Consider the following 24,140-nt stretch of genomic DNA (forward strand, 5'->3'; position numbering starts at 1 on the left):
TGATGCCGGGGTGAAATTGGTATGAGGTGGGGGTGCGAAAGCTTCTGAGATGTTTAGAAACTCCACACTCCTGAGTTTGGTCTGTTCAATAGCAAGCTATTCAGCGCTGTTGAAGGAATGTGTGGAAGCCCACAAGGAATCCTTTGGTTCCAGGCTTTCTGCAAACAACGGAGTCCCACACTGAAGAGTAAGTCCATGTGTCAACAGAAATGGAATCTCCTTCTCTGTCTCTGCAAACTCCACTAAACGGCGAAGCGTCAGAGGAAAATCTCTTGGAAGCAGCAGTGAGTCGACTATGTCGCCACCGGTGAATAAGATCTCTAAATGTTTACGTTGCCGTGAAAAACTCCCACCGAATGCCAGGAGTGCTCGCAGCCCGCCTGTGTATACACTGTAGTGTAAATCACCGCCGCTGTATAACCTGCATTTCACAAATAAAGCATCTATAACATGATCATAAGTGCTGATAGGCATCATATAAATTACTGTCACAACTGGGGTGGAGCTTAAATGTGGGTATTTTTCCCTCCTGTAATCTGACTGAACACTGGTTGTGGACATACTTTTAGTTTGTAGAGTTTATCAATGTGTAAATTGCCAGAGATTCTTAATTATTGCATAATATAAACTGAAAACGGGACAAAACTAAACTAGAAGTATGCATGGGGTGTCAAATACAATTCAGTTCAAGGGCAACAATTTTATCTTAAAAAACAATGGTTTTTTTCAGACCTTTGGATTTCTCTTTCGTTATATTTCTGTATAGAACAAAGAAAAAAAACTGTGAATTTAGCTCGTAATTATCAATGATGAAATACAGCTTGCTCTTGTTTTAGACTGACGAAGCAGATGTTAAAGAGAAAAACCAAGGACAACATCTGTCCAGTAAACTTCAGGATTGCTTTGGACAGGTCCATCACGAGGCAAACAGTCACCAATTAGCCTCAATGCAAGCTTTTTTTTAATGTTGCTGTTACTTTTGTTTTACTGGAGAAGAAAACTGGAGTACGCAGAGAAAATCCACATATTTACAGGAAGAACTTGTAAAGTTATTGAAAACGTATATATTCAATTATCTTATGTGCCACTATCCTATTTAAAGTATTTTACCTATTTGTGCAATATGGGGCTGAGATTTAAAATCTTATCTTATCTAATCTTATCTTATCTTATCTTATCTTATCTTATCTTATCTTATCTTATCTTATCTTGTTTCGTCTCATCTTGTATCGTATCGTTTCATCTTATATTACCTTAAGCAAAAAGAGAATCAAAGGAAATAAGTGAATTTCAGCAGCTGTACATAAAGCCATATATGTATAACATTATTGTGCAATGCCAGAAAGACATTTTCTATGGATGTCCAAAATTATTTGGACGAAAGTCGAGGTTTCTAGAGTTAAAAAGCAATAATTTGCACTAAAATGCCCAAAATATCAACGCTCCAGTGTCAACAAATTAGAATTTAATGGAAAGTACTTCTCGGATCAGGCTTTACAGGGTTTTAATCTTATTACTTACAAAGAAAAGGGATGAACTTATTTCTGATTAGTAGTGTTTTTTAAAAAGAGATGTCAGTGACAGCACTGCTCTTCTTAACTTGGTGTTGGTGTCCTGCCCGGGCCCTCCCTGTACAAACTCCCTGGATCCGCCCCTGCCTCAGAAGAAGTGGTAAAATGTGGAGGCAGAGAGGGAACCGGGGGAAGGGGAGGAGATTTAAATGGTCAGCTTAAGAAAAAAAAAAAGTAGTGTGGGGGGCAATTAGACACAAGTGTTTCTCTCTGCGGTGTGGAGCGCAGATCGGAGCTGCAGAGTTGTTGGGTTTTTTTTTGTTTTGTTTTGTTTGGGTTTTTTTTTTTTTTTTTTTTTACGCACTGCGCAGATCCTCAAAACTTTAAAACTGCACTTTGAGCTGGACTTTAAAGTCAGCGTTGGCTCGATTTCCACTGTGGGTGCATGCCAGAACTATTTCGCCCAGCACTATTTCTTTGCAAACTTTTGCCTCCGGGGCCTGATCCATAAGTGAGCAGCATCCACTTTCAGGTTTCTGCAGCGGAGCAACGTGACACCGAATGATCCTCACCGAGCCGGCTCACTTGGAAATTCCCGGTCAGCATCTTTTTTTTTTTTCTTCTTCTCTTTTTCGGCTTCTTCTTCTTTCTTTTTTTTTTCTTCTTTTTTGGGGGGGAGTAGCCACAGTTTGGGGCGTCTGTTGGCGTGTGTTGGATTGTGTGTGATCGCGCGCACCAGGAGCCAAAAGAGCGTCTCTCCGCGCGCACACATCACGAGATGAGACTCCGTGAGGTCATCGAGACTGTGGTGGCGCTTTATCTGCTGCTCTCACCTGCACAGGTATGAACACAACCCCCCCCCCCCCCCCCCACACACACACACACACACACTTTTCATCACCTCTGGCTCAAACTCTACTCATTATTAATCTGCCCTTCTAATGCTGTGCCTCGTGTTTGATTTGTGATGAAAATGTAAAACATTGTTTCTTTGGTTTGATATTCTGGTCATGTTGAGTCATGAGAGGCAGACAAAGGAGGGATGATTGTTCATTGTGCTCCACCACCTTGATCCCAGAGGCGAATCCAGAGATATTTGGCAACCACTACCACAACTCTTGGAATAAACCTTTTTTTTTTTTTTTGCTTTTGTATTTTGTATTCTGTTTTCACTTTGTGAGAAGGCTGCATATATTTTAAATGCTCAATAGATTTCACTTATATTGAACTTCTGAGTGTCTTGCTCAAGGACAGTTTGGTATTCAAACAGGGGGAAGATGGGGTATCGAACCTGCCGTATTCTAATTGCGAGATGACCTATTCTATTAGCTAGATTCTATTAACCTAGTCTTCTCACTCGAACCCTCATCTTACCATTTGTCCGTATGTGCACGCCTCCATCCCTCAACTACAAATGTCTCCTGAAGCAGGTCAAGCACCTCGCCAGGCATTGGTGCAGGAATGTGGGAAAAGCTTGACTGCTGAAGTGGTGAGAACTATTAATAAAGTTCGATAATCATAGCGGTGTTTCACAGAAACTGCCTTTCATCACAGGGCAAAACTTTTAATTAAGTTTTTAGCAGCAAAAATAAAAGAAGACAGGGATTTCTCAAAGGACATAAGAAATCCCATCCAACATCTTTCAAATTCCTCTCAAGTTTATGCTGATTAACATGACTAAGAACCAATGAGAATTGGGGGCACGAGGTGACCAATCAGATTACGCGAGGGGTGCTGGTGCCCCCTCGTGCCACCACGGATGCTCCGCCCCTGCTTGATTCCCCCTTTGAATGAGCGCCATGCAGCACAGTTCATTCATAAGATGAAACGTGACAAACTGCAGCGCTCTGCCTGTGTAGGTGACGGCGCAGCGTGACTCACTGTTGTATTTATTCAAACTTGCTGAGCTTATAATTATGGTGTAAAGGCCAGTTTCACAGACATGGATTGTTCCTTCTTTTCTTTTGTTTCTTCATCATAGAAACACAGATTGTCCTTTTGGTGAAACACTCTCCAACTAAGTAATTTGCAATAAACTGTAATGTTTGTTTTCTCTAACGTGGTGACAGCCGCCCAAGACAGACTGAACGTTTTATGGGATAATGCTGACAGATTTTCGCGTGCACACGTTTTGTTTTACTTCTCTTTTGTATGTTTTATTTAAACTCGCATTGTTACAGATAATCTGGAAGATAAACATGCATATCTGTGTGTATGAATGAAGTCATTTCAGGCCGGTCGTATCACTGTCAGGCAACAATGGATCAGTACAAAGCGGGTCTGTTCCCAGTCGCCTGGCATTGCCTTCGTCTCTTAATGGAAATCTGCTCGAACCGAGCAAAGTTGAAACCAGAGTGAGGACTCATTCAGAGGCCAGAAACACTTGTAAGAGGGTGTGCCGTTGGACTCGTGCTACCTTCAACCTATTCGGTCTTTGATTTCCTCTCAGGGCGGCTGACAGCCTTCCCCGATGGCTCTCATGTTTAATGCAAACCAGGCCGTTCTCTTGTCTACTCTCCGCCACTGTCACACTTCATCTGCTGCTGTTGCTGCTGCTTGACGTTGAATCCAGGAGCACACCGACACCACGGTGCAGAAAAGATGCTTCACACTGCAGCTCACTCAGGCTTTGCAAAAAAAAAAAAGCTTCTCGTCGCAACCGAGTCTCAAACTGGATACTTTGCAGCTGCTGCTAACTTGAGAGTGAGTGGGAGAGGCATGGGATCACCGCGTTTCTTCTAATCCTCATAATCAGCTCATGGCCTGCTTAGTCAAAACAGGAGTGACAAAATCCAGGGCCCTCGACATGCAGCAGGTTAAATGCCCCCTGCTGCCCCCCCCCCCCCAAAAGACTGATGGCAAACGTAAACATGCGCGGTCCTAATATTTCATGTCCAATCTGTCACAGAGGATCTGAAGACTTGGCCAGTTGGAGGATATTGGCTCTCCTGCCGCTTTGCTGCGGTCGTGTTTACAGGATACTTGATATAATCATCGACAAGGGATGTATTTATAACTGACTGATGCAGAGATTTCTTAGACATTCTCTAGCATTAAAAAAATGTGCCCATAAGTGATAGTAATTCTTTCTCATAACTACCACAGCTGCCTCGTGACTCATGTGCTCATCGGGGAGCGGCCAGCGGAGGGCGAGGTCCTCTTCAACTGTTTAATAACTTTGCGGGTTTACGTTACACGCTGTGTGTGTAATCAAGCAGCGTTGACCCACAGACACACAGAACACCTCGGGGCTGATGCACCGAGCCAGGGATCGTTGCAGGATAAGACAAGGAGGAAATCTGAACCGAAAGGTTACAGCAGTGGCCTTTCAAAGTGTGGGAGTGTGGGATGAACCCAACTGCAGCCAAGTAGTAGTTTTTGGTCAGTCGTTGGACTTTCCCCCACTTTGTTTTATGGTTTCAGTTCCTTTTCATCACAGTTGCGATAAATTCAGTTCTGAAAATGTAAAAATTCCCAACACATGAGGGAGACAATGTGTTCCCTCGGCTCTCTGCTGGCGTCGTCACAGTCGATCATGTGACCTGTATACTTTATTTGGCACCTGTGAGGAAACAGAGACATGGAGGGAAAAAGGAATCCCCCCCACACCTGACTTTTTTTCTTCTGTTACGCCAACCTATAGTTCTTTTCTACAACCCTCATGATTCAGAATCCCACGATGGGATTAAAGCAGAAAAGCATAACCAGACAAGAGTTTTTGTGCTGCTTCCTGTTTCACTGCCCATCCACACTGACCAGAAACAGGAGATGTGAGGAACAAGAGTCCACAGCTGCACTTGAACTTTTCTCTTACACAATGAGGGCATTAACCTGCTCCGCTGCAGACGCCTCCCATAGGAACCACTGGAGGGTCATAAATGAGCAACAACTTGCTTCTGTTGTTATAATATAGTCGTCCGTCATGCTGTTTTCACGACTGTGATTTCAGAGATGATCCCTCCTGAATCATCCTTATTATCTAATGCAGTTATTTCAGTTGTTCTGATTGATCACGGAATCAATACAACCATCATTTCATCTCTGGGTTTGATTTGCTGCATGGATGTTGATGGTTGATCGCGGGTGGAAGCACCTGGGTTTCCCCTCTGGACAATTATAGTCTGCCGGTCAGACTGTTACAAAAGTTCTGCAGTGTTTTTTCACACACAGTGTTTTTCCTTGACACCCTCCACTATCCTGTGTGATTTAACATCCATTGTATATGCAAAAGACCAAACAGCTTGAATTTCTCTCAATAAAATCAGTTGAAACCTACAGTTGCCAGCCTCTGCTGCCTATTCGACCGCACTAAGTTGTATCCAAACCGGAGGTTTTTAAACTGTGGGAGGGTGAACCCCCTCTCAAAGAGCTTAAACCACATTACACGCCCATTAAACCCCCAAATGTCCACATGCGTAGTCTCACGCCATGGAGTCGTTTCAGGCTAAGACCAACTAATACTTTTACATTATCAAGGTATTGTCATTAAACGGCTGCTGCAATCCACAGGCAATAAAATTAAACCTTATAGTGTCAGTTAGAGGCTTAGAAGTCACAACTTACACTCAGTTGAAATATATGTAACAGCAGAATTTTATTGAAGTTATATTTTTTTTCTTTTTTTTACTTTTAGTAATTAGAAACACACAACAAAATGTATTTATATAAAAAAAAGTCAGCTGGAAAATGGAAAAATTAGCAAATAACATTGTATTTCATAGCTTACACTTAAAAATATCTCTAAAGACATAGGCTATAATTATCTTGAAAATGCTTTCACAGTCCTGTTATGTCATCTTGATCATGTTCCCACTGCCCTGCAAAAGACATGTTACTATCACAGAATCAATGTGCGTGAGGGTAATCTCCATTACCCTCACAATATAGTCAGTGGTAAAAATGTGCCTTTGTAGAAATGTGTAAAGTTTTCTGGTTGAAACCTCTCTGCAAGGCAATCGTGAATTTTTGGTGTCTGTTTGCAAAAGCTGCATTCCCTCTGATTAAATCATAAAAAAAAACAGATATTGGAAAACTTCTCTCCCGACATGTTGCCAGACGATTTGACTCATCACTTAACCAATAAAGCATGCTCCTAATGCCTCCCTGCTAAAGAAAGAAAGAAAGAAAGAAAGGAAGGAAGAAAGAAAGAAAGAAAGAAAGAAAGAAAGAAAGAAAGAAAGAAAGAAAGAAAGAAAGAAAGCAGTTCCCGCTCTTGTATGTGTGAGGACATGACGTTACACAGGTGTTTCCTTTACGTCATCACCAGCAGCAAAACAATACTTGAGACTGACCATCTGTATCACACGCACAGGCACACGCACACACACCCACACACACACACACACACACACACACACATACACATTTGCGATCATGTTTGTTTGTTTTTGCGTTTGCCTGCCGTGACGTCACATTTCCAGTTGTCACAATGGCACGAGCAGTAAACATCAGGTGCAGCTTTATTTTCTCAGAATCAAACAGGAAGTTGTCGAGAAGCAGGTCAGACAATCACACATTAAAAAAACAAAAAAAAAAACTATTTTGTGTCTGTTGCAAGCGGTGGAGTGCCAATGACCTGCTGTTATTTACGTTGTTGTGGTATTTCTCTCCAGTTGTAATACCCCGGCCCAGGGGAGGCGTACAATCTCAATCAGGAAATATGGATTTGTCCTTCCTCCTGCAGAGGAGGACGAGGCGGAGGCGGAGGAGGAGGAGGAGGAGGAGTAGGAGTGCTCGGGGCAGCCGTCTCCTCAGTGAGCTTTAATCTCCCATCTGGATGTAATTTACTGTGGTTTACAGAACAGCGTTTACTGTAATAGAGACCACAATTACCACCGGTCAACGTTATCACAAGACCTGTCGTGTGTGTGTGTGTGTGTGTGTGTGTCTGTGTGTGTGTGTGTGTGTGTGTGTGTGTGTGTGTGCGCAGACGGGGAGCACAGTTTACACAGAGACTGTGTTTGCATGTGTGTCTTCAGGGAGACATTAGTACATTAATGGACTTACGCTGAGGAAATCGTGTTTATCTAAATCAAAAATTGACATGGAGCTTTACTTCCCTCCTGTCACTTGACAGGACGACGACTCGATGACAAACTGATTGCAATTAGTGTGACTCAATTCACTGTGTAATCGAAAGATGTTTGTTTGGCTTATTAAACTGATTTACTCATCAGTTGACTGCGGGATCTCTGTGACGGTGTCCAGTTTGGGGTATCGATGTTGTAAAAGTAGAAGTAGAGACAGACTGCTTGTGTGAAAAGGCACTTGAGTCAACCTGATTGAGGGACGGGGAACGTTTTCAAGTGTAAAAGCAAAATTTGTGTTTTGGGAGTCTTTACATCACATTGAAAACCCAACTTTTTGGAAAATGCTCCCACTTTGTCTCCATGGAAACGGGGGGAACGCAACTTTTGGAAATGCTGCCATGGCACAATTTCACGTACGGGTTTTGCATTATGGCTATAAATAAAATAGTTGTGAAGAAATTCTATTTGAGACCTTCTTTTATTGTCGTTGTTAAAGGGTTAATCAATAGCAAAAGCACAGTTATTATTGAACTAGTTTGGAAGTAAAATTTAGATGCTTTTCTTCATTTAAAAAGCCTGTAATAACCTTATTTTAATTTTGATTGATGTTTCTCTAGATGTTCATTTTGAGGCACTTTGGTTTTCAAACAAAAAGAGGTAATGGGAGATTATGTCAAATAATAAAGAGTGATTCATAATTTCACGTTTTATTTCTAATTTATGGGTTTAATTCTGCATAAATATCAACTGCCTCCCAATGTGTGACTTCACTTTGCATTTCAAAGGATTACTTGGGGGATCGTGGCGGCACTTTCAGCCGCAGCTCTGCAGGTTGTTTTGGCTGCGTCGTGCGATCATGAGCCGTGACCTGACCACCCCGGAGACCCAGCTGGAGGCCGTCAGTCCTGTAATGGCATTGCTGTCACCCGTATGCTCACCTGCCTCGTGTATACAAAACAGGACCGGCTTTTCTTTTGTGGTGGCGGCGAACATATACGGTGACCTTCAGGCCTCATGAAAGGCCCAACAATTAATGTTGCGGTCACGGTGTCGATGATGTGGAATCTGGCTGACGGTGAAGGATGGATGAAGATCAGTGAAGCCTGGTTTCTCACTTGTCGAGCTGTCTCTGTGTTTGTATTCACTCGTTCTGCTTTAGTGCTTTCTCTCCCCTGTGTGGTCCCGTGTTGAGTTAAGCTTCAAGTAAGACCAGGAGGCGGTTGCCTCTGCGCGGCGTACACGTCACCTTTCATACTTGGATATTTGTTAGCTTTTGCTTTGTAAACAATATTTTTGAGAAAAATCTTGAAACTCGGTTCAACAATCGATTCCGTTGACAGAAATGTCCAAAGCAACGTGCACAGTATGTATTTCACTCATGTTATTGTTGAATTCTGCTGTCACTCATATTCAGCTTTTAAGAACTCCAGCACGGATCAGTGTTTGCCAATTTTCTAAAAAGTCAGCCCTTCTTTTCGTTTCTCCAGATTTTACCATGATTTCTAGACTAAAATTCCAGTGTGAGTATAAGGCCTCATTTACACAACGTCCCAAGTGAAAACACAAGCTTTTTAAGCTTCGGTTTCAGATAATTTTCACGTTTTACACTGCAACATTTTAAAAAACAATGCCCATTTACACAGAAATGCTGAAACCTATAGAGTGAGCTTGTCGAGCCACTAGAGGGTGCTGGTATGCTTTTGTCATGAAACCGTGCAGAGAACAATACGCTACAAGCGCTAACAATGGCGAGTTATTGGACGTTGGTATAGACAGGCAGCAGGACAATATGGACTGGGAGTCATGACACTCTGGAGGCTATTGATGTTATTGTCCATCAGCCTTTCCACGGGGACCAAGCTGGAGCGTTTTCAAAAAGTTGTGTTTTCAGAGGCTCCAACTACCGTTGTGGTGTAAACAAATGCATCGAACATTTTCAAGGTTTTTTTCAAGGTGTTTTTATTGTCATATCACCAGTAAAAGCCAAGTTTCACAGTGAATGAAATTCTTATTTTGCCGTCTACCCTGAAGCCGACCTACATAAATAAGTAAGTATATACACAAAAGAATAAAAATATAGAAATAAAATTAAATAACATAACATAGCAGTGCGAAAATATTAGTGATAAAGTGAGATGTGCAATGTAAACATGTCAGAAGCTGTTCAAAAGTCTGATGGCAACGGGGAAGAAAGAGTTTTTCAGTCCATTAGTTTTGCTTTTCAAGCTTCTGTACCTCCGGCCTGAGGGCAGAAGCGTGAACAGTCTGTGTTGTGGATGGGTGGGGTCTTTTAGTACGGAAGCAGCTCTACTGTGCTATTATTTTGTGTTATCACGAAAACCTTCAACTTACCTAAGTCACATCTGTCAAAAAAAGAAAAAAAACAACATAATTTTTTTTCTTTCTCACTTTTTGTGCAATATAACTTATATTGCTAATTCTGCTGTCGAGCTTTTTTCTTTATGGTGACATTCTTCTCGCTCCATCAGTCAAATACAACAATAATTAAGGTTTTTCTGTTATAACGTAACACCGTCTGTTGTCACAGAGTGACATCTAGTGGCCCCAGATGATATTTACCAAGCTATATTTATATATAAGTTAGTATAATTAAATGTAAGCCAATCAAACAAACAATTAAAAAAATGTGTAACCAAATGGCTTCCACTTTAAGAGAGGCACGCACAGCTTGATGCAGATCACACAGACTTTATAAGAAGCGTTTGAAACCAAAAGCGAGCTTTCAAGACTGGACGAGGAATCAAGAATGTGCTTATAGACGAAATGCACGCGATATGCTGCAAAAAAAACCAAAACAAACAAAAAACTGGCCGATACAGAGGGAACGCAGTCCACGGGGAGCAGGGAGGAGAGCGAGACAAGACACGGGGGTGTGCTATCAAGCAGAGGAAAGCGAGGAGACACACAACAGGAGGAGCAACAGCAGATATTCATGAAAACATGACATATCTATGATCATGATTTTGAAATACATAGGCATGCAGCAGGCCTGGGTTTTATCCAGATTTCTTCACTCAGCCCAAAAACATTTGGTCGAATTTGATTTTCTAATTTTACTACAGTTGGAACCACTTAAGGCCTTGACAATGACGGGGACAATTGTTATACAAAACCATATTTACAGTGGTGTGCAGTCAGGGGCCGCAGGGCGAGCACTGCTCGCCCTGTCACAAATGATTTTCTTTGGGTTTTTTTAACAATTAAAAAGTGATTCTGAAATCTGTGTCTGGAATCAATTAGTGGCTTTAGCAACTTTATCCAGAAGACGACTGCTTATATTTTGTGGAGCTCAATTCTCCTATGTTCTCCAAACGCATCACAGCTCCTTTCCTCTGCCGGGGGCCAGCAGTAACCTCATTGCTCCGCTCTGATGGAAGCTGGACGCTGCTATTGGGTTAAAGTGTTGAGTGACAGTGTCATCAGCCAATCAGATTTTAATGTGTTATGACAGAATGCCCTCGGGCAAGTGGAATTTCTAGTGCTGGCCGGTGGTCATCATTGAAATGAGCTTGACCGATTGGCCCATGGGCAGGTGGTGATGACGCTGATATTATCTGCTAATCTGGAGTGATGGCGGCTAGTTTCACAGCAAGATCAGATGATACGATAGCGGACCTGCTTCTGGGACCATTTTAAAGGTGCCGGTTTGCAGAAGAAATGGAAATTGTGAGTAGAAGTTTTTACTGCTGGCCCTGACTGAAACACCGCTGCACGCTACTGCGTATTTGTCAGTGGCTCATGCAAACACATGCTTTATGGCGTTGAGGCTTATAATCAAGCTCATGCCACCAGAACCAGGCCCTTGATATGGACCCGTCCAGAGTGTAACCTGCAGTTTGCTTATTGAAAAATAACCTCCAGCACTCCCTGCAACCGCGACTTGGACAAATTGGTGCAGAGTATGAATGGAGGGATTCTATAAACACACCGACAGGTGTTAAAAAGAGTTCAAATGAATAGATTAGACAATATTTCTCAATGATATGACCATAACTCAATCATGTGATGCAGATGAATGTCTAACTTTATTGAAATGTCTAACCTTAGCAACAGCACAGGACATTTAACAGTTGAAATGTTTAAAAGACAAAACTAAACAAGAGGCAATTAGATGATTTAAAAAAAAAACTAATCTTATCTGTATCTCCTTTGTGTGGCTGTAGAAATCATTGAATCATCTCGCAGCGTTGGAGTTGTGAAAGCTGCTTTTTGCCTAAAGAGCACCTCGTGGTGACTGTACTTAGCCGCACTGCCTGAAGATTATAGTGGTGAAAATACTCGCCGGCGTTGTGAAATTCATATCTTTCCGTTCTATTTTGAGCAGTAGAAATCAAATCATTTTTGCACTGCTATTTACAAGAGGAATATGATCCCCAAAAACTCAACAGAGTGTGAAATGATGTCTCTGTGGATGAGCAAGTTGTGTGATACTCCATCATTCTCCAATCAATCAGTAACTATGTATTTGTGCCAGCAGGTTATTGTGGAGGTTAAATGTTCTGGACTGAAATAGAAGTACTTTTTATCGTGATTTATGGGTTTCTGAAAGCTGAAATTTCAAATGTTGGGAAGCAAACCTGCCTCACCCTAAACCGTCATAAGACAAAACAGCTGCCATTTTCCAGCTCCGCCACCCAGGCGAGCCTGTCCCGACCAAGAAGTCTAAGAAACTGCAGGGAGAACTCTGCATCCGACTCGCGGAACTTTTCTTTGTTCGTCTGTGGAAACGCTCGGAGGACCGTGTTGGCCACTGTCCAGATCACTTTGGCAGACGTCCACAGTACCTGCTGTTGAATTACCCGTCACCTCCTCCCCCGCTCCACTCTCGAAAGATGAAAAATCATCTGACCATTACGCCGGGTCCCCTCGTCATGTTTTACTTGTGCTCCCTACGCACGCTGCCCTTCCTCTGACAGATGGGATAAGCAGTGGGGTTAAAGATGACGCAGTTCAGCTGTGTGGGACCGGAGAGTAATGAGTCCCGGGGCCTCTGCAGCCTGACGAGGATGCCACAGGTCCTCTGATCCGACCCACAAATACAGATTCCAACTCTCAAACACAAGCTTTTTACACACACAGAAGAAGAAAAAAAAACCTCTAAATGCCATATTCATGTGAGTTCTAATAGTAAGAGACGTTTTAATCCACACTCGCTCCAGCTAAATGTCTTGCCTGGCTAATCGATGTGGTCAAAGGCAGCGGCGAGGCTCAGGACCACATGTCAACAGCTGAAAACACATTGTGAGCTGGGAGGGACGATTACATTTCCACCTTGTTAACGATGTCATGATGAAGGATTTCTTTCCTGAGAGGTTTTCTGGCGCAGTGAGCGTAATAAATGAATCAGGCAGATAATCAATAATGGAGTTGAGGTCCAATCAATTATTAATGTACATTACAGGTCAAACTATTGTTGTTCAAAGTACTTTTGCAGTACCAAAACTGCTAAAATATACTTTTAACTGCTTTAAATTGCATTGTTAGTAACCGACTTTGACTACATTTAAACGTTCAAAGCACATTTCTCAAACAGTAAAATATATAAAATGACTCTTTGGTGAATGAAAAGCAGGAATTTTCAGTTTGAAGAATGTATTGGAAACAAAAAACAGATCAAAATGTTTGGAGATATAGACGGCGTTCAAGACGACAACGTTCCAGGCGAACATTCATAGTTTTTGCCTTTTCGTTTCTGAATGGTTTCGAAGCAACGTCGTGAAAACGATGTCTGTTAACATGGAAATGCCAAAAACACTAAAAACAATGTCCTTTTCATGTCGGTTCCACTAGTGGGTGCAGCTGTTTGTTTTTTGTAATGAAACCACACACACACACGCGCACACACACACACACACACACGTGCACAGAGAACAATATGCTATAAACATTAACAGAGCTCACGTGGACATTCAAATGGACAGCATTGATCATTTTATACCAGATTTCCAAGAACTCAGCCCTTCTTTTCTCACACAAAATTTTTAAAAGTGCAATATTTTCCAGACTATAACTTACACGTGCGTGTAAGACCACGGTTAGATGACAAAGTTTCAAGTGAGTCTTCGCGTTTTATTAGCTGGGATCAGAATTAGTTAAAGCAGTATTGAAAATGGATGAATACTCCGACCCGTGATGTTCAAGAAAAAGCAAAGCTCAGTTTCTCAAAAGAAATTATTTGTAATTATTTCGTGTCATAGTCAAACACGCTGAAAACTCAGAATCTTTGTATGCTGTTGTTAGAAAATAAAGGAGACGTGTTTCTTTTCTTAGAGAGATTCAAAATCAGTCATATGATTCGTTCAAAAAAATAATAACCCACGGGGTTTATTTCATTCCTGGTGGCAGTTATTGTTCGTGTTCGTACTGCGGCATAATAAGCTGAGCACAATGATGTGTCCGTGGGTTGCCCCACATTTTTAACTCCAGCACCGTATTACTCATCCTTCTACATGTGTAGTCGGGATGCGACTCTCCAGTTGGACCTGAGCCTCGAAGATTGATGCAGCTCCTCTTCTGATGATCTATTGATAATGGGGGGTGGAGAAATCTTTTGTCCTTTTTACTGTGTTTAAGGCCCTATTTACCAGCAACGGTGCTCGGAGCCAGTAAAAATGCAAGTTTTTGGAAATGGTCTGCGCCCGGAGTAAACAGTTCTTCTGCACATGCGCAAGTAGATAGACAATAACCACAGTATAGCCTATTGTTCTGGGCATGTGTGTGTGGTTTCATTACAAAAACAAATAGCAGCACCCACTAGTGGCCCAACATGAAAACGATATCATCCATAGACAAAGTTTTTCTGAAACAAAAACCCAAAACGATGTGTTTCCACTTGAGGCAATGTCATGTAAATGAAGCCTAAAGCTGCTTCTCAAGCAGACGAGACAAAACCAATCAAATCAATGCATCTAAAATCAAAGTATAGCAGCCAAATTAAAAAGTCGACAACTGTAACTGTCACAACAGTTTTTCCACTATATCTTTTTTTAGAGTTTAGATTTCTGTTCATTACAGCTGCAGCATTAAAAAAAATAGGCCTTTACCCAAATACTTGTTTTAAGCTCCACTTATGCATACCTCTTGGAATTATTTGTTTGATTTTGTGAAAACAGTAAGATTGTCATCATGTATACTCTGCACCACAACAAAGAATGCACTACTGGCACTATTTCATGGGTTCTGTTCACTCACAATGAAATTGGTTTGTATGTGGCCACTGGAAAACGTGTTTGACGCCTCTGGTCTGTGAAATCTCTGATAATCCAATCAAGTAATGTTAAATTAAATCTTCATGATAATTAGAAGAGATTAAGTTTGAACCAATGCATGCAGCCGTTACTCAAACAACAAATGAGATTGATTTCCTGTCTTAACAGTGACAAATTCAAAGCAAACAAAGTGGAGGTATTTCCTCCAGGATTGGGAGAATTTATAGTCAGGTTGTGTTTATTTGTGCAGTCCTTTGTCACAGTCGGTGTCAGAGGTTTTAACACCCACATTATGAAAACAATAAATAAAACTGACAGCGATAGTAGAACCTCACCGAGGACAAAGTAAAACCTTAAAAGGTCATGAGGGAGGGAAGCGAGAGCAACGCTCTGCCTGATCTGCCTTCAGGAGTTATTGCTCAGGTTTATACACATTTATTGAGGTAGAGCGCTCCCTCTTTTCAACAAGAGCCAAATCACCTCCAGGCACCTCTCACCTCGTAGATAACACCGCGGGCCCACGAGCAGGTCTGGTTGGGCTACGTGACGATCCTCGTGCAGGCTTTGATAATCTGGCAGGTCCTTTTGGGAAGTTCACTCCTCAGTTCTCCACATCAAGAGGTGCCAAAGATGTTTCCTTGTCATGTCAAGGCGTAACCCGTGACCAAGGTCAACAAACCCTCCCCACCTCGCCGCATTCTCAACAGCAGGCGAGCCGAGAGCCAAAAAACCCTTGTGATGTTGGAGCTGCCTTTGCTACAAGCTCCTCGACGCTCGCAGACGAGAAAAGAGGGAAACAGATCTGATGCCAATTACCAGAGGAAAAGGGTTTATTTTATCAGTCTGGCATTGCTTGTCGAGAATGAAAAACAGACAGTTCCCCATAGAGCGCGAGTGACTTTCAACAATAACTTAAACTGAACTGTGGCTTTCCCATACTGTGCAGAAAGAATATTCTGCAAGTGGAGCTGGCGTCCCGCTGCGTTTTTGTTCAGTCGACACGGTTCAGCGAGCGCGGCTCTGTAGAGCGACGCCGCTGTCACAGGAACAGCTGTACACTTTGGCCAGATGACCGGACACTTTGGGAAAGTGGGAGAGTCCTCCACAGATCCCCAAACGCAGGGAGGACCGGTGCTAAGTGGCTGACTGAAAGCTTTTGGGTATTTCTAATTTTAATGTCACGACGCGCTCTGCAGACCTGCTGACACGGGCCGAGCCCCTGGCATGCTCATCTGAGCCTGAATGCATCATCATCATCATTAAATCAGGACATTCCTTTTAAATCACAATGTTTAGACAAAAAAAAAAAAGGCTGAGTGTAGCAGCGCGCTGACAGATGCTATCCTCCAAGACCAATTCAAAACAGGAAGAGGCTGGACAGATGGTGTAAAACTCTGCCGTCTTTACACCTTTAAGGAAAATCCTCATTTGTGTGTTTGCTGTTCGATCGCACTGTCTCGTCCAGCACATTTCACAGCAGTATCAGTGTGAACTCGCACATTGTTACAGAGTGAATGTGATCAGATATGTGGCACAGAAAAAGTGAAAACCAAACCTCAAGCGATGAGGATAGATTGCGGAAGCAGGTCGTCTACCGCCCGTCCTGCACTACTGCCGGAGGGCATTTTATCAAATGGAGATTTCCCTTCCTGAAACGGAGTCAACCAGAGGTTTTGTGTTTTCCCAGGCGAATGAGATTCACTCTGTTTATCATGAGATGATGGGAAACAATCACGACAGAGGGGGAAACCATTAATGGGAAAATAAATAGACAGCTGAATGTTACACCACAGGAAACAGGTTTTGAACCTAAACAGTTGGGCACACAGAGAAATGTGATGTATTGGAGTGACTGGATGTGCAGCCTGACAGGAGGAAAGATGTCTCCACTGCACGGTGTAATTCCAGATGTGACCACTAGGGTTTTAAGATGACTACAATTCAAATGTATATGTTTGACTGGTATGTAGCAAAAGAAAACTCAGACGATTCTGAAGAAATCAAGGACGTATCATAAAAGGTGCATTATAATGCAGTAAAACACATTTTAGTTCAGAGGCCACAAACAGCCCAATTCCATCTTGAGTGGTAAAATAGTACCACAACAACCTTGAGCATCCTTCCAATGAGACTCCAATCTCACCATAAAGACAATTTTAATGAAACCTTCTGGTGCAAAATACAGTAAAATGTCCAGAAACGTTTCTTATAGCTGTTGCATTTTTGGTGTTTTGACAAACTCACCCTGACAGCATGACTTCGAGGCGAGTTTGTTAGCAACATCGCTTTCATGCCGATATGTCAACTCAGGTCTCAGTGTTGTGTTTGTCTGCTAGTCTGAACAAATGTCTTTAAAAAAATCAATGTTTTTCTTGAAATTTCCACTATTTGATTGGTGGTTTGGCCGGTCTGGGGCCCCTTGCAGGACAGTTTTGGCCCACGGACCTTATGTTTGACACCTGTTTTTTTAAGAATGGGCAGATGAGTCCCCACAAACAGAGCATAACCATAACACTCTGATCATCTTTGCTCTTGAAGTTGTACTTTTGATTGAATGTCAAACTGTCTAATGTTTTTCACATGAGAAGTTTTTTTATTGCTTTTGGGACAGATAGGCAAAAATGTATGTTGAATGTAAAAATGACAGGAAGCAAAGGAATAAACATGACAAAGGAAAGATCATGGTGGAAAAAGAGTCCTCCCTTAAAATTTCTAGTGCCCCCTAGAGGAGGATCGCCCTACTCGCTTTGGTCTGGTATGATTAACCAGTTTATTCTAGTGATATGAAAACAACGCAGTTGTACTGTGTTGGTGAAAAGGAGATAAAACCCGATAATTAAGAAGAGATGATAATAACCTGATGAAGGACAACCTAATCTCGGATTAGAACTTTATTGTCCTCTGTGATTTTAAGAGAGAACAATGTGCCAAAGATTTCAGTTTCCACAAACCTGCAAAGATCCAAACTCATGAGTCAAAACGCAACTTGTCTTTTCAGGTTCCTATAGTCCAACAGTTGGCATCGCCTCTGCAAAACTATGTTCAAAGACGAGCCAAGAAAAAATAATGAAACTGCAATTTAACCGCAAAACATGAACATCTTGTATGGGCTTGTTCATCATCGCACTTTTCAAGTTCTCTCATGAAACACGTCACATGGATGGATGGATGGATGGGTGGATGGATGGATGGATGGATGGATGGGTGGATGGATGGATTGATGGATGGATGGATGGATGGATGGATGGATGGATGGATGGATTGATGGATGGATGGGTGGATGGATGGATGGATGGATGGATGGATGGGTGGGTGGGTGGATGGATGGATGGGTGGATGGATGGATGGGTGGATGGATGGATGGGTGGATGGATGGATGGATGGATGGATGGGTGGGTGGATGGATGGATGGGTGGATGGATGGATGGATGGATGGATGGGTGGATGGATGGATGGGTGGATGGATGGATGGATGGATGGATGGATGGATGGATGGGTGGATGGATGGGTGGATGGATGGATGGATGGATGGATGGATTATATAAAAAGACATTCATAACAATGACTTGTTCTCTTTCTGTTTTGCAGTGTCTTCCCTTGTCAAGCATTAACAGCACAATGGAAGGTGAGATTCTGTGTTCTTTCACTGCACATGATACATATTTTAGACAAACTTTCACTACTTGATGATGTTTGCAGGTGAAAATGTGTTCCGGTGATTGTTGGTTCTGCCCATCAGCTCTTTTACCAGAGATGGGTGTTTTCATCGACAGCAGGCGGATCAGATAATGTGAATTACTTATGCCATCTGTTGATAACAGTTTGGAGCGGCAGGCCAGGGTTGAGGTGGTCTCTGTTTTTACAAGAGGAGACCAGATATTGTCTGCTAATTATTGGGGAATCAAACTTCTCAGAATCCCCGGAACCGTGCATGATGGGACTCTGGAAATGACACTCACTCTGACCGATAGTCAAACCTCGGATCAGGAGGAACAATGGGGATTTTGTTCTGGCTGCGAAACCACTTTTCACCCTCTTATTAAGATTATTAAGGGCACAGGGGGGATAGACAAGCCACCCGACATTTGTTTTGTGGATTTGGACAAGACTTAGACCAGTGACCTTCCCGAGGTTTTGTGGGAGTAGGAGTTATATTCACTTTCTGTGTTGAACCCTGCACAGTTTGTTTGTCTGTCCTTCTGTTTTTCATTTTCATGGACAGCATGTTGAGGCATACTCAAGATCAGAAGGGCATTTTGTGGCTTGGCCAGAAGGTGTCGTCTCTGCTCCTCTCAGACGAGCTCCTCCAGAACGGAAACACTTTGCGTCTTTGTGAAGCTGTTAGGATGTCGATAAGCACCCCGAAATCTGAGACTTTGATTGTTTGGGGGACAAGAACCCAACTCAAGCGCTCTGTTTGTTGGGCTGCGTCCATTCTCCACCCTCACCTAGAGTCAGGAACGTTTGGTCATGACCAAAACGATCAAAGTAGAGCCTCAGTATCTGATTAGGAATCTTGTCTAGTCTCTTCCCATCAAAGATCTACAGGGTATGTAGAGCTGAGAAGCTCCAGTGTTGTGAAGGACAGAGATTTTAGCTCTCATATGTCAAGAAAAAAATTAATTTTTCCTGTTTGTATTTGTTATTCTATGAAATAAGAAAGACAAAGATTTTGATTCTTATTTGAAAAAAGATTGCTGGTCTCTTCAAGCATAGTTTATTTACCTACTGACTGGCTCCTCCGGGATCTTCTTCCTTCAAATCACCGTGAAAATTAAGCTGCAGAAAATGAAGTAAATTGAGTGCTTGAGGATAAGGAGGACTTGTATCATGCCACATAATCAGAAGAGGAACACTGAGGAGCTCTCACTGTCCAGTGAACTGTCCATTTGTGCTGTACTACATCACGGTTCATGGCCTCCTGTCCCGACCGTGGACGCTCCCCCGGCCGCCTCCTCCCAGCCCGCCTGCGTTTATAAACAGCTGTTGTGGTGTCGGGCTCCATTCGATGACCCCCGGGGGTCACCGCAGTCCCAGAGGTGCCTACCGGAGCGACTCAGCTCCGACCCCGGCAGGGTCCTGTTCTTGGCCATGTTTCCACTGTTTGTTTTCTCTTCCTTCTGTGTTTGGTCATGGTCGTCCCTGTTCTTCCCCCTGCAGACCCCCACGGCGACTGGGACACTTTCACACATGTACTCCCACCGGAAAGCCTCCTGTACATTAGACAAACAGGACACACACACACTGCCATATCACAACCGGCTTCAGGACATGTTACGAGTATCTTGTTGATGGATTACAGAGGAAATGACGTGTTTCGAGCTTGGTGCATTTTTCCATAGCGTTTCCAATCCAACCGAAGAAATACATTCGCACAACCTACAAACTTTGGGAAGTTGTCACAGTAAGGCCTCGTTTACACAGCAATTTCAAGTGAAAATGCTCAATTTTGGTTGCAATTTGGGTCGATCAATGCGACAACCGTGCTCAGTGTCTCTGAAAATGCAACTTTTTGAAATGCTGTGCATGTGCAACACAACTGTGGTAAATAGTTTTCCTGCACGTGTGGGACTTGGGACACAATAACAACAATGGCGGCCTTAAGAGCGTCGGATTTGGTACTTTGATAGCAATCTAACTTGATCTGTCCATTTGAATGTCTGTGTACTCGCCATAATGAATGTTTATATCATATTGTTGTCTGTGCACATGTGTGGCCACTAGTGGTCCTATATTAAAACTACAGCATTGCCATTTAAAGTTACTCAACCAGAAAAAAAAAATCTTTGAAATACATTTCCCTTAAAATGTCTCACTTCTGCACAGAGAATAAACCATTACACAAAAATGAGACCATTACACTTTTTTCCACAAATTTCCAAACCGCAGTTGCCTAAATCGACCACGCCAAAGTCCCTATGTTTACAAGCAGATGGGAATATGTCGCCATCAAACTGTGTTTATGTTTCACTTAAGTCAGATAACGTCAAAGCAGCTCCAGCGAAAATATCCACATTTGACTGATTCAGCCCCAAAAAAGAAAGCCAGACTTTCTCAAAGAAAGACTATTAAAGCCACGGCAATGGTCTTAAATGTTGCGAAACAAATGTAGATGGTTTTTCAAGTGCGACTCGAGATCGAGTGAGATCGAGTGTACAAACGGGATCTTGTGACACAATACCAGGAGAATCCTCGGGAGTTTCCGTGACGCTAAGACGTCAACAAAGCGGGTATGATTCTCAAAATATAAATTCTGGAATTACGTAGTCGTGTGAGTGTAATGAGGAATTTCTTTCAGAAAGGTGTTGAACAATGAGATTGCGGCAAAACCCATAACAAAATAAAGACGTGCCAGTCTGTCTCTAACTCCTTCACTGTCCTTCTCTTGTCCGTAGTGTTGATGTTTCAAGAAGTGTGGGGTCGCAGCTTCTGCCGGACCATCGAGAAGCTGGTGGAGGTGGTGCAGGAGTACCCCACCGAGGTGGAGCACATCTACAGCCCGTCCTGCGTTCCCCTGGTCAGATGCGCCGGCTGCTGTGGCGACGAGAACCTGGAGTGTCATCCCACCCAAATCACCAACGTCACCATGCAGGTAAAGACAATCACAACGTCAAGCGCCCGTGTCATTTCCAGCTCCGTTGGATAACGTCTGCGTCGTTTCACCCCCCCGCCAGCTGCTGAAAATCAGGCCTTCCGACCCAGGACAGGAATATGTTGAGATGACGTTTGTGGAGCATCAGACATGTGAATGTAGGTAAGAAAACAAACCAAAATTTGTAAACATTAACCCTTTCGTGACTGAATTCAGTGGATTTATTCTGGTTTTCTTTCTGTTGAAATGTGAAAAATGTGCACTTTTTCCCCCCAAGATCACTTCAACTTTCTAACATTTTTAATATTAGTTTGTGTTTTCATGGTACTGAAAAGCTTGTGCAACAAATCTGTGAATAGGCCCCAGAAGCCACTTTGACGACAAATGTACGTCGGCAAAACTCCCATTTCGCTGCTTTCTGGTAGTTAATTCACCAGATGGCATAAACAGTTTAGGAATCATGGCTATGAGAAACACGCCTGACAAATCATGTCAACGCCAACATGATAAAAGAGTTACTGTATATTTGAATATGCAAATATAAGCCTGTTTCTCTGCATTTCTGTTATTTGTATCCATGTTTTTGATTAATGTATCGGTAAAGTCACATAATAATAACACTCATAGCTTGAAGTCAGAAATTACTCACAGGACGATACGAATGTGCATTTTGGGGCTTTTTCTTTAAGTATTTCTTTAATCATTCCCAAGTACAATTTGCACTATGTAAGCTTCTGTCAGTTTTATACAGTGTTTTGGGTTTTTTTCAACAAACATGTATTATTCAAATGAAAACTGTCAAAATTGAAAAATATGATTGGAATCTAAACAATCCTTTTGAAAAATGATTTCTCAGCAACAGCACTTTTAATTGCCACTGATTATAATTCCAGCAGGCTTACAGTAGCTTAACTTGGGTGTTTTGTTACAACAGCTGTTCCAACTTCACTGTATCTGCTCGTTCAGCTGTAAGAGATGTTAGGAAAATATTGCTGTCTGGTCCAAATATTAAAGAAAATATTTGACTTGAAGCCAGAATGAGAACACGTGTTAGAGTCAACCAAACACGCCATCCATTCCAACTTCCCTTCCCAGAAAAAGAGAACATTCAAAACTAATCAAGCTTTTAATCTTTCCTCAAGATGTAGGTGATGTACTGTGAATGAGAATTCTATTCGAGGAACTGTTCTGTTTCAGAGATGGATTTTTAAGGACCCGTTTACAACGACAACATTTCGACTCTTTCATTTCAGAATAGCTGCATTTTCTTCTGGAAACGCGGCAATGGATTCGAACCCTTTTCAAAAAGTTGCCTTTTCGCCTGTTTCCAGAGTGTTTTCAAAAAGTTCCTCCTTGGGAGCCGCTTTCACAATTTCCAGTTACTCCAAGCGTCTCAAAACAATGAACGTTTTCAGCTATCACTTGAAAACGTCTTGTCAAAGCACCTTGACGGTCTGGTGGTAGATGTTAAAAACAAGAGGAAACCATATAGTAAGACGCTCAGATGCCAAATATTTCTTAGGGAGAAGCAAGAAAATAACAAGCAGCCATATGAATTGTAAATCTTTCTGTTTCCAATGCGAATATGTTATACAATAAAGGTATAGAGATTTTGTAAAAAAAAAATGGTTTGAGCTTGTACTGCAGTGGTAAAAAGTGATATTACAACAATAATGGGGTCGAGACTCGTCTCCGAACTAAACTTTACGAACTTAGCATGTCTTTTCTGTTCTATATTTTAAGGGAAAGAATACAGGCTGTACTTTCTAATAATATTACCCCCGATATTATTTCTAAAGTTTCAAAATGTTTTTTTCAGGATCAGGAAACCCGTTGTTAAAGTTGAACGGTAAGAACACGCTGTTCTTCGAAGTATTGCGGTTTTTAAGGACAGTGTGAAAACGTTTGCTCACGATTTGAATAAATTTTTTCTCTCTGTGCAGGAAAAGACAAAGAGGAAGAGGTCGGAAGAGAAAAGAGAGGCAGAAAACAAAAGAGTGTGACAAGTAATGGCGCAACACATCATCACAATGCTCCTCAGCTGTTTGAGTTCATTAAAAGACGCGTTGGTGCCTTGTGTGTGTGTGTGCGTGTGTGTGTGTGTGTGTGTGTGTGTGTGTGTGTGTGTGTGTGTGTGTGTGTGTGTGTGTGTGTGTGTGTGTGTGTGTGTGTGTGTGTGTGTGTGTGTGTTTCAGGTGCCAGATCCCTCGCAGGTAACTGCAGCGGCGACTGTTGCAGTGTGACTCTCAGTTTCCTTCCAGCCCCGTGACAGCACCAGGAGTCTCCTTCACTTATCCACCATTACCGTGTCTGCGGCCTGAGGCTCAAACCGCCGGGTTGACGCGCTGACACGCTCTCCGGCTGACCGGCAGGGCGTTTGTAATGACAAGGTTCAACAAGAGGTCGTGTGCTCGCATCAGTGGAAACGCTGCTGTGGAACACCATGGACATCCCTGGGAGCCAGTGCAATGTAGAAACAAACGGACTGATGTTGTCCTTTTTTATGCTCGGTATTACTGTATACGTTCTATCAATTTGTCTTTTTTTTTTCTCCCCCCCCTGGTATTTAAAGGTGACTACACTAAAAAAAAAAAATTTTTAATATCTATATTTATTGATACGGCTAAATATAGGTGGACGAATAATCTTTTAACAAGTTTGTCATCTTTTCTTTGAAACATTATCCAAGGATCATTTTTGGCCTGTTACAATAACACAGACTGCAGCTGCTTCGCACATGTAAGAATGAAATGTCTCCCTCCAGTGTTCATGATAACTA

The 24,140-nt window shown here is 42.4% G+C and overlaps 1 protein-coding gene across 1 annotated transcript; it reads left to right on the forward strand.

Moving 5' to 3' along the window:
• Nucleotides 1–2,289: 2,289 nt before the first annotated feature.
• pgfb (placental growth factor b) lies at nucleotides 2,290–23,913 on the forward strand (the record flags this gene model as incomplete). Its single annotated transcript, XM_080513423.1, has 7 exons — nucleotides 2,290–2,352; nucleotides 18,358–18,394; nucleotides 21,165–21,361; nucleotides 21,444–21,523; nucleotides 23,181–23,210; nucleotides 23,305–23,367; nucleotides 23,557–23,913. The coding sequence occupies 7 exons, from the start codon at nucleotides 2,290–2,292 to the stop codon at nucleotides 23,576–23,578; spliced, it is 492 nt and encodes a 163-aa protein (XP_080369549.1). The 3' UTR covers nucleotides 23,579–23,913.
• Nucleotides 23,914–24,140: the final 227 nt, after the last annotated feature.

Source organism: Blennius ocellaris, assembly GCF_963422515.1.
Source record: "Blennius ocellaris genome assembly, chromosome: 17".
NCBI lineage: Eukaryota > Metazoa > Chordata > Actinopteri > Blenniiformes > Blenniidae > Blennius > Blennius ocellaris.